This window comes from Otolemur garnettii, unplaced genomic scaffold, assembly GCF_000181295.1.
Source record: "Otolemur garnettii isolate 467f Iridium unplaced genomic scaffold, OtoGar3 scaffold00024, whole genome shotgun sequence".
Lineage (NCBI taxonomy): Eukaryota > Metazoa > Chordata > Mammalia > Primates > Galagidae > Otolemur > Otolemur garnettii.
In genome coordinates, this window is record NW_003852419.1 from 18,156,692 (window position 1) to 18,168,644 (window position 11,953).

Sequence of the window (11,953 nt, forward strand, 5' to 3'; positions counted from 1 at the left end):
CTCTCTCTCTCTCTCTCCCCTTCTCTCCAGCTAAAGTAGATAGCCCTCAAGCACCTAACGGAAACTGTTCCTGAGCAAGGTAGCTTAGTGGTCCACGTCTGGAACCTGCCTAAGCCGGGCCGAGACCTGGCCAGTCCTGGGCCCTGATAAGTGGTGTCAGAAGCAGATCCTGACAGTACTAGAACATAATTTCCATCAAGTGACTAGACACTGGGAGTCCCTCATACTTCTGTATCCATTAACCTTTGTATATCTGCAAATCATCAACCTGCCCTTGGCCAGATGACACACAGTATACTTCCACTCTTCCATTCCTGGTTTCTCCCTCTGATGGTGTTCAGCATCTTTCCACTCTTAGGATCTCAAGTCTCAGTGTAGATATAATTTCTTACCATATCATACTAGAATATCTTTTCTTTTAGCAAGCCAAAGCCTTACAAATAAGACTTATCCTTCCACTGTTACATTCCAGTGTAAATCCAAACCTTCAAAGTCACGATGAGATATTTATTATTCTCCCTTATAATCTTAACTTTATCATTCAAATTTTGCATGCCCTTATACTCTTTGGAGACTAAGCATTATGTCCCACTACTTTCCACATTGCCTTTTGTGAATCCCTGGATACTTCCTCTATTTATTCTGTATACCATGTCTTACTTGATATCTAACAATATTTCATCAATTAATCTGCTTATTTGTTTCCTCCTTAGCAATATTCAGTTTACACATAATGCAGTTGACCAGATCACCTAGTTCTTAGGAAAACACCCTCAGGAGATACACTTCATTCCTCCTTTGATATTCTCCCAAACTCAGGAGAAAATGACAATTATTATATTAACTGCAGATTTTCCTTCCTAAGCTTTTAAATTAATGCTTTTATAGTGATAATAAACAAAACCTATGACTATAACCAGACAGGGACTGGGAGGATCATAAATATGAGTTAACATAAATTTTACAGTTTAATTTTAAAAAATACTTTACTCAAGGTAATTATTGACCCTTTATTTGATTCTTTTGAAAGCAGGAATATAATAAATGCCATCATATTGGTAAAATATTACTTGCTCTAAAATCAATATATCTGTGATCATAATTACTTCTTAGAAGTGGAAAAAAACAAATTATTCAAATTGAATCAATTGTATATTCCACTCTGAATTATGAGATAACTAGCACCAGTCAGTTCCATGTACAAGATACTGTTTGCATATATGTTCTAACCATAGACAAAAGTTAAAAATATTTACAAGATCTAAATTAAAAGCCACAATGTAGAAAATGATACTAGAGAAGTCAGAATTTATGCTAAAAATGCACAAATACTCTGAAGATATGTATAACTAATTAAATTGGGATGTGTAACAAATAAGTAGTTTAAAGAGCAACTTATACCCCGTCTGGCTTGCACAGCATATCTCAACTCCAAAGACACAATAAAAGATGGCAATAGAAGAAAGTAACAAAATGTAATATAAAAGATCACAAAGGGATATATAAACATAATTTTCTGAAAAAATCGGCATGCAAAGAATGTATAGTATACAAAACTGTATTTCTTGAATAATATTCTTAGGAAATGAATGGGTAAAAATATATTGCTCACTAATGCAAATAAAAACATTGAAACACACTAATCTGGAAATCATTAATTTTCTTTCTTTCTTTTTTTTTTTTTTTTAAGACAGTGTCTTACTCTGTTGCTCCCAGCTAGAGTGTGGTAATGTCATAGCTCACACCAACTTCAAACACCTGAACTCAAGGAATCCTCTTGCCTCAGCCTCCTGTGTAGCTGGACTACAGGCACCAACCACAAAGACCAGCTAGTTGTTCTATTTTTGGTAGAGATGAGGTCTGGCTCTTGCTCAGGCTGCTCTTGAACTCCTGAGCTCAGGCATCCATCTGCCTCTCAGAATGCTAGGATTACAGGAGTGAACCACAGTGCCCAGCCTGTTAATTTTGCGGTAATTGGAATAGTCATATATTTCTGCTAAATAGTTTACTAGTTACAAAAAAATTTAGGCAGAACTCTACTATTTTTAAAAATAATATCTTCAGGGGAGGGGGGAGGACGGGTGAAGGGAGTGGAACTGTTGGGATCACGCCTATGATCTATCCTATCAGGGTACATGTGAATCTTTCTAAATGTGGAATATAAATCTCTTAACACAACTATGAGAATGACATGAAGGCTATGTTGACCAATTGAATGAGAATATTTCAAATTGTATGTGGAAACAACACACTGTACCCCATAATAGTATTAATGTGCACACCTATGATTTAATAAAAAAAAAAAAGTATCTTCAGCTGGGCACAGAGGCCAATGCCTATAATCTCAGCACTTTGGGAAGCCAAGGTAGAAGAATTGCTTGACCCCAGGAGTTTGAGACCAGCCTGGGCAATATAGCAAGACTCCGTCTCTACAAAAAATTTAAAAATAGCCAGGTGTGGTGGCGTGCACGTGTAGTCCCAGGTGCTCAGCACACTGAGGTGGGAGGATCACTTGAACCTAGGAAGTCAAGGTTACGGTGAGCTGTGATCAGGCCACTGGACCCTAGCCTAAGAGACAGAATAAGACCCTGTCTCTAAAAAAATCAAAAAGTCCAACATCTTTGATTTCTAATATAGAATATAAGTATCTCATAAGTACTCAATACTATTAAATTGATATTAAAATCATATAAGTGCTAAAAATGGACAATTTTAAATGTAAAAATACAAGCTTTGAAAGGAAGGGTTTGGTGATTAGATATATAACCACATTCACAAAATATACTTCTAATTCCTATTTTTGTTACTTAAGCACTGCCGCTTTTTGCGAGTCACTTAGCTTTCTCTCTACCAAAATTAGAAGAGAGACCTAAAGATGACCTATCAGTCAGAAATGCTTTGATGATTGACCAGAAAATGCCTCTATTTATAAACCTAATATATTGTCATCCTCATCGCTTTTATTCTTCCATTTGCTCTGTTATCCTGTCATGAACAGAGCTACTACTTAAAGACATTCCACTCTTTTTCACTTCCTAGCTCTTCTCTTATCTTTCTATCCAGGTTCAACAATCTGGGTTTTTTTGTTTTGTTTTGTTTTTGAGATAGCATCTTAAGCTGTCACCCTGGGTAGAGTGCCATGGCATCATAGCTCATAGCAACCTCCAACTCTTGAGCTCAAATGATCCTCTTGCCTCAGTTTTTCTTTTCTTTTCTTTTCTTTTGAGACAGAGCCTTAAGCTGTCCCCCTGGGTAGAGTGCCATGGCATCACAGCTCACAGCAACCTCCAACTCCTGGGCTCAAGCGAGTCTCCTGCCTTTGCCTCCCAAGTAGCTGGGATTACAGGCGCCAGGCTACTTTTTGGTTGCAGCCGTCATCGTTGTTTGGCAGGCCCAGGCTGGATTCGAACCCACCAGCTCAAGTGTACGTGGCTGGTGCCTTAGCCGCTTGAGCCACAGGTGCCGAGCCCAGTTTTTCTATTTTTAGTAGAGATGGAGGTCTCGCTTTGCTCCAGCTAGTCTCGAATTTGTGAACTCAAGCGATCCACCTGCCTTCGCCTCCCAGAATGCTAGGATTACTGGCCTGAGCTACTGTGCCTGGCCCAGGTTCAACAATCTTCAACCTATTTGGAGCTAATAAACATGCTCATCCAAAGAAAATGACGATTTAAGGCAGGGGTCCTCAAACTTTTTAAACAGGGGGCCAGTTCACTGGCCCTCAGACAGTTGGAGGGCTGTACTGCCGGCCCCAGGATGAGTGGGCTGCTAAGCAGGACAGGCAGCGGCAGCAAAAACACCTGGTGGGCTGCACATGGCCTGCAGGCCGTAGTTTGAGGACGCCTGATTTAAGGTCTAATGTTCTGGTGATGCTTTGAGATTGCTAGTGGAAAGATACCTCAAATGTAAATGAGTATTTTAGAATTCATGGTTGTACTTTGAGATTATGTAAGTGTCTCACTATACTTCGTTTACAAGTGTTAACAAAGATAGCTTTATGTTTTCATTTCAGTTTTGATGCATAAGAAGGTTATAGTTATGACTACTTTTTCTTCCATTTTAAAGAAAAAAGTTAAATATAAGGCTATTTCTCTCCCTTTTATCATTGACGAGAAAAGGTACCATCTTTTCATATTTTACTCCATAGAATAAGAAGATTCATCATAATTGAAATGACCTGATCCTAGGACTACTATAAAATGCACATATCCTTTTCAAAAGATCTTTGGAGACCTGTCAAATCTCTTTTACTGACCATGATGCTTCCCACAGAGCTCAACACATATCTGCCATTCAATGAAAGCTTTTAAAAAGATGATGGTCCAAGGCGGCACCTGTGGCCCAAAGGAGTAGGGCGCTGGCCCCATATGCCCGAGGTGGTGGGTTCAAACCCACCCCCAGCCAAAAAAAAAAAAAAAAAAAAAAAGATGGCCCTATCAGAAACTAATGTTAACCGATAACTCCTTTATTCATTCATTCACTCAAAAAGTTATTTATTAAGCAGCTTCAATCACTCAAAATGTAAAAAATAGGGTAAAGAATATTTCTATAGTCTCATTTTTTTAAGAAATTCCTAACATTCATTTCACATATGCTTTTATGTGTGCAAATGATCTTACCTCTCTTACTGATAGCTGTGGTGGGAAGGATACTGAAAATACCAAGTTGGTGAATTCAAACCCAGAGGCCTCCACCTTTTGGCACACCTAAAAAGGTATTACAAATGTGTGAATTCCTGGGAGTCGCTGGAAATATTACTCTAAAAATTCATAACACTGCAATCTAAATTTTCACATCTGATTGAGGAACTCTCACAAATATCCTGAGATTAAATATTTGCTTCCTATGACCCCTAAGACAACTATCTCAGGGTACCAAAACAGCCAGGACTGACACCTGCAGAACAATCGGTATCAAAACAGTTTTTATAATTAGGTCATCTCATAACTTTAAGATGTCTTCAAATAATATAAAGTCTATCATAGCATTCATGACAGTAGGAAACAAAAAGCAACCCACACTCATTTACCTTCTATAAGGCTGTACCACTTGTCTTTTCTAGACAATAATAGGTATGACTAAGAAAGAACTGTTCTCTAATTCCTTAGCTATGTTAAACAGCAAAAGGAAAACTTATATTTTTCTTTAATTATATAGCACCGAGAACTGAAATACACGAAAAAACATTTTACAAATTTCAGATACATTAATAAAAAAATAAATGTAGTCAAAACCACCCTGAGATATCACCTAACCCCAGCAAGATTAGCTCATATCACAAAGTTGCAAAACTGCAGATACTGGTGCAAATGTGGAGAGAGGGGAACACTTTTACACTGTTGGTAGGATTGCAAATTAATATAGCCTCTTTGGAAAAAAATATGGAGAATCCTCAAAGAACTCAAATTAGATCTCCCATTTGACTCTGCAATCCCACTTCTAGGCATCTACCCAGAAGAAAAAATCATTTTATCATAAGGACATTTGCACTAGATTATTTATCACAACTCAATTTATACTCAACAAGATGTGGAAACAACCTAAATGCCCATCAACTCAGGAAGGGATTAACAAGCTGTGGTATATGTATACCATGGAATATTATCCAGCCATTAAAAAAAAATGGTGATGTAACATCTTTTGTAATACCCCAGATGGAGTTGAAACACATTCTTCTTAGTAAAGAAGAATGGAAAAGCAATTATCCAATGTTAACTCAATACTAACCTGAAGCCAGTGGACGATCTAATGCATGCCCAAATAGGAGAAAAAACTCATTTCAAGTTTGGGAGAGGGGTAACAAGGAAGGGGCAGGGGGTGGGGTGTATTCACTGAATGGGCACAGAATAGAGGTGTGTGGCACACTTTCTGTGTGTGGGACTCTACCTAACAAAATCAAATATTTTGACCTGGTTGTTTGTACCCTCACATTAACTTAAATTTACTTAAAAAATAATTTCAGATTAGCATGCTTTTGTTTTTTAAAAAACATTAAGAAAATAGCTTCATGATCTAGTTGTGTGAAACAAGTTTAAATGAATGGCATTGTGCCTTTTCATACAGGAATTCTTGGTCTTAAGACTAAAAATCTCTATGTAATTGTACCTGTAATAAAAAAGCCTCTGGCTCAGTGAGTAGGGCGCCAGCCCCATATACTGAAGGTGGTGGGTTCAAACCCAGCCCCAGCCAAAGTGCAAGAAAAAATAACCAGGTGTTGTGGCAGGCGCCTGTAGTCCCAGCTGCTCGGGAGGCTGAGGCAAGAGAATCACTTAAGCCCAAGAGCTGAAGGTTGCTGTGAACTGTGATGCCACAGCACTCTACTGAGGGCAACAAAGTGAAACTCTGGGCTCGGCGCCTATAGCTCAACCGGCTAAGGCGCCAGCCACGTACACCTAAGGTGGCGGGTTCGAATCCCCAGCCCGGACCACCAAACAACAATGACGGCTGCAACTAAGAAATGGCCAGGTGTTGTGGCGGGCGCCTGTAGTCCCAGCTACTTGGGAGGAAGAGGCAGGAGACTCGCTTGAGCCCAGGAGTTGGAGGTTGCTGTGAGCTGTAATGCCATGGCATTCTACCCAGGGGGACAGCTTGAGGCTCTGTCTCAAAAAGAAAAAAAAAAACAAAAAACAAAGTGAAACTCTCTCTAAAAAAAAAAAAAAAAGTCATTTACCTTTTTAATGAAATCTTTCTCACAGAATTCTTGAAGAATTCCTAGGCATACATTGCATACATTTAAATTTGAGTTCTCAGGAGCAATAACAGAGAGGCTTCCCTTTCCATTTTGATTCAGACTATCAAGTCTTTCATCTTCCAGTTCTTGTAGTCGAATTTTCTTGGGAGGTGGGTTTGGAACTTCCAAAATTAATTCATCTTTTTCAGTTTCCAGAAATTTCTGTAGTTCATTGAGCAACTCCTGGAAAGTTAATAAAAGACAAAGTAATAATCCTTTGACAATACCCTTAAGCCTTTCTGGGTAAGATGAAAGTGAAAATTAGGACATATCACAGGTTTGTATAATGTTGATTTATACCAATTCTGGAGCAATTGATTTATTTTATTAGTCAGCATTAGCTTTCTAGGGAATTTAAAAGAGAATTCTAACTCTTACATGTGTGAATATTTTTTCAGAAGACCTCCATGTATAAGCAAAGCTAAAGTCTTACATCTAAGGCAGAAAGTCTCCATTAATGAATGTATTAGTTTTGTTTGTAGTTCTGGTATAAGGATCATTTGCTTGCTAATTTCCCTTCAGTTGTAATCATTAACATATAAAAAAGCCCTGAATTTCTATCTTTGCTAGTTTATTCAATAACTTCACAATCCCTAAAACCTCACAAGTGTAATAGTATGAAATCTGATCATTGATCATTGGGGTAGAAGTCTAAAAAGTAAAAATAATTCTGAGGCAATTTATTAAACAAGGTACACAGATGTTTAATGCTGAGATCTGGCATCACAATTACAAACCATTTATATGTATTTTTTGGAAAGAAGTACTCAACTACATTCTGGTTTGCCTAATTTCTATAATTCCTTGTATTAGAATGCAAAAACTGCATTCCTTTGAAACTACTCTCATAGTCCAGATATTCCATTCATCTAAACACTCAGAGGACTTTTCCTCTGCTTCATCTAAATTAGACAGGTTTATTCAGCTGTTGAAAAAAAAATCCATTTGAAATCATTCAGATTACAATTTATTAACTCTAAAGGAAAAAAATGTTTCACTCAAAATATATTTAGTTCATTTTATTGATAATTAGTTCTTCTGTTTCAACAGAGAAATATACATACATACACGTACAGGTATATTATGACCCACATGAATGTTTACTGTTACCTTACATCTGTAGCGTCTGTATAATATAGCACACATGTAGATATACATATATTTACATGAATAGAACAGATAAAAACTTGTGAACATTTCCCCCCACAAAGTCTTCAAATATTCTTATATATTTCTTTACATAAAATGAAATTTAAAGTTCGTCACACTCAGTCTCTTTATATAATATTTTAAATCTTAAATATAGAGATAGATTATAATGAGTAGGAAAAAAGTATATGAGGGTTACACAAAACTGGTCTTACTGTAGAAATATTGTGTATAAATGAATGTACACACATATATTAATTATCATAGCATATGTACCATTTCCAGTTTTTAAAGTGTTTCCACATACTTTATTAGATATTGTCCCTTAAAATCCTGTGAGGTAGATGTTATCATCATTCCCATTTACAGAGAAGTAAACTGAAGCTGGAAGTGGTAGAACTGGGATTCAAATCCATGTCTTCTAGCTCCAAATCCTAGGCTTTGAATTCAGACAGATTGTTCAAATCCTAGCTTGCTCACTTAATAGCTGTGTAACTTTGGGCAGGTTGCTTAACCTCTCTGTGCCTCAGTTTCTTCATCTGAAAATAGAGACAATCATAGTATGTACTTACCTAATAGGTTACTGTGAAGATTATGTGAGAGCTTGACACACAATAATGCAAAATGAATAATTGGATATTATTTCTAAAATAATAGAAACAACTAATTATGTTTTTAAAATGTCTGCTATTGCCAAGAGATCTCTCTCTGTATATTACTTTTGTTATTAATAGTGATAATGATGATAAGCATTTACTTCTAGAGGGTTCCAAATACCAATGGTAATACGGAAAATAGAGAAAAACAACAAAAAAGCAAGCATATCCAGTGTTTTCACTTAACAGAAGACATCAAGACTCTTAACTCCTCCTGTTATATCTTACTAATATTGGTGAGAAGCAGTATTTTGTGATATTCTGTTTAAATACCCTTTAGGAAATGTCTATACAAACATTACTAGGGAATTCCTCCACAAAGATCACACTACACTAAATGTTAGATAGACATAATCACTTAAGGAACTTATATTTCTGAGACTAACTTTTTTAAGGTAATAGAAATCCTAAAATTATCACTACCACTAATTATTTTCTTATAGTTTTTAATTTAAAGAAGAGTGGTGAATATTTACCCTCAAAAGTGCAGGTGTTCACTATAAAACAGAACCTCTCTTAACTTAAAAAACAAAACAAAACAAAACTTAAAATACCTCATATGGAAGTTTGTAAGGTGCATGGAAATCCACACCACAGAATCTGAAGACACATCTCGGGCAGGTGCCAGTATTGAGCAACAACCGCGCCACATGCTTGTTTTCCTCCATCAGTGGAATCATACTGAACAATTGTAACTAGAAAGAAAAGTAAAACTAAGGAGCAGCTTCTATGTTTTACTGTCACAGACAAATAAGCAATCACTCTGAGGGATTAAAAACTAGTTTTGGAGATCATGACCAGCCTGAGCAAGAGTGAGAGCTGGTCTCTACTAAAACTAGAAAATAGCAACTATGCTGGTACACACCTGTAGCACCAGCGACTCAGGAGGATCATTTCAGCCTAGGAGTTTGAGGTTGCTGTGAGCAACCAGCACTTACTTGCAGTGAGCTACCACCATGAAGCCACTGCATTCTACCTGGGGCAACAGAGCACTCCCTGTCTCAAAAAAAACCAAAACAACAATAAAAAAGCCTGGCTTTTATTTGAAAAACACTATTTTGTACTCTTTAATCATGTCCCTTTCATAAAACACATATTCTAAAATATAAACTTGAAGTTATATTATGGATCCTTATAAGATAGATCAGGAAAGGTTTCCAATTGTCAAGGAATTTAGTTTAGCATCATAGATTATCAAGAACATTAATATAAGTTGATAAAAAAATAAAAAAATGGTTGCCTTTGAGGTTAATGAAAACAAAAGTACAAAGTGAAATTCTGCTTTGTGTTTTGAATCATTCAGTATTGAGAACACAGTTAATTAACTTTTTTCTATTAGAAATTCAAATTGATTTTGCTAGAAAAAATTAGATCAGTAATAACTGATAATGGTTGACTAATAATACTTTAGCAGTCAAGTATTTAAAACAAATTGGTGAGTAGTTCTAAAAACATCAACTTGAAGCCTGGGTCAGGCAGCTCATGCCTGTAATCCTACCACTCTGGGAGGCTGAGGCAGGTGGATCACTTGAGCTCAGGAGTTGGAGACCAGCCTCAGCCAGAGTGAGATCCCCTTCTCTAAAAATAGCAGGTGTCTGTAGTCCCAGTTACTTGGAAGGCTGAGACAAGAAGATCCTGGACCCAAGAGTTTAACGCTGCTGTGAGCTATGGTCACAGCAATCTAACAAGGGTGACAAAGTGAGACTCTTGTCTCAAAAAAATAAAAATAAAAACATCAACTTCACTTTGACAAAATGAAGGCTAACAGGCAACTGTTAGCAAAAATGAAAAACATTGCTCTTTTTATCCATGAGTATCCAACAAAAACAAATTAAGTGCAAAACATCTGAAAGAAATTATTTGCCTAATTAAGTTTCCAATTTTTGCAAGTTCAATACACTCTCAGAAAAAAATACTACATAAAGAAAGGGAGGAAATCCAGTATATCTCCTGTTGCCAGGAAGGAAGGGTACTAAACATTCAAATTACCTAATCAATCTATGCTTGGCAGAAATAGATCTGGACCAGGCAAGGTGGCTTACACCTGTAATTCCAGCACTTTGGGAGGCTGAAGTGAGATCACTTGAGGCCAGGCCAGAAGTTCCAAGTTGCAGCCTCTGATCACAGCCACTGCACTCCAGCCTGAGAAACAGAGCAAGATCTTGTCTCAAAAAACAAACAAAATAAGACCCCACACAAAAAGATCTGATTAGTGATAGTCCACATTACCTTAAAATGACGAACTAGAGCTATTTTATAACTATGATCACAAGGCAACCTTGTGGCATGGTACAACTGTGATCATGTAGATAAAAGACAATGGCACCTTTTAACTTGCACAGTTTCATACTTCAAATGAAACTTGCTTAAATTTGTGGACTGGTAAAACTTAACAGCTTACAATAAAGCTGTGATTCTTACAATCTGTCTCTTCCAACCCTTTAAAAGTCACTATTTACTTCAAGTTTCTAAAAATTTGGGACCACCTACCAAGAGAAGCAGATCCTTGACTGACATAATAAGAAGACAGGTATATTCAATAGAACTCTTCAACATAAACATCAGTTCAGCTGCCAACACCAGGAAAAACAGATCGCCTCTGGCTGGGTTCTAATTCAGGGGAATAGTGAGTCAGCAGGGAGAGGAAGAGAAGAAAATAGAGCTTCTATGGATACACCAGTGATAACTTTTTAGACACTGGGATTGGGAAACATTTACGATTGCCTAGGTAAATTTGGGGTCCAGGATATTTTTTAAAAAGTATACAGAATATGTGGAGAATGTCCTCTAAATAATGATGCTCTGTGTGGTCAAGACAATATTTGCAAGTGCTCTGAATCCCTTCCCCAGCCCATTTAATCTGTTTGATGCAAAAAAGAGACTGAGATTTTGTAAGGGGCTAAATTTATATTAAAGTGCTTTCCTGACTACACTCCCCTCACAGAGAAACTATTTATGTCTTACTCATTATTTTGTTATTTTTTCTCCTCCTTTCCATTAGTTAAGGTTAAGGATTTTATTTATAACATAATTAACCTTTAACTCAAGGAGGAAACAAACATACCGTCCTCCGAAAAAAACCAATCAATGCGTAAGTGCTTGAAAAGGACACTTTGTAGCGAGTATTTCCCCCGGGACTCAAACAGTTACATTGAAATTTATGCCCGCTTTTCTTTGGTTAAAGACTTAAGGGGCCTGGCCCAGTGGCTGAGGCCGGCATTCCCAGCATTTTGGGAGGCTGAGGCGGAAGGTTCACATGAGCCCGACTTTGACACCAGACTGGGCAACCTGGCGGGAACACCCACACTCACCCCGTACCCCTAACCCCCGTCTTTACAAAAACTTTAAGAGGAAAAAAAAATGGTTGGGCGTGGTGGTGCGCGCAGATAGGTAGTCCCAACTACTCAGAAGAGTGAAGTGG

General features: G+C 37.3%; 1 protein-coding gene across 4 annotated transcripts in view; it reads right to left on the reverse strand.

Annotated features, from left to right (window-relative positions):
* Positions 1–11,953, reverse strand: part of PUS10 (pseudouridylate synthase 10) — a 61,113-nt gene that overhangs the window by 46,604 nt on the left and 2,556 nt on the right. For 3 of the 4 annotated variants that reach the window (XM_023512107.1, XM_023512106.1, XM_023512105.1), the window contains exons 2-5: positions 10,522–10,674; positions 9,087–9,227; positions 6,668–6,910; positions 4,617–4,703 (exon numbers count right to left, since the gene is read on the reverse strand). In XM_023512107.1, coding sequence (XP_023367875.1) covers positions 4,617–4,703; positions 6,668–6,910; positions 9,087–9,212 — 456 coding nt within the window. In that variant the 5' untranslated portion in view covers positions 9,213–9,227; positions 10,522–10,674. Of the gene's footprint in view, positions 1–4,616; positions 4,704–6,667; positions 6,911–9,086; positions 9,228–10,521; positions 10,675–11,022; positions 11,143–11,953 lie in introns of all 4 variants that reach the window. The other variant, XM_023512104.1, reaches the window with a different exon arrangement.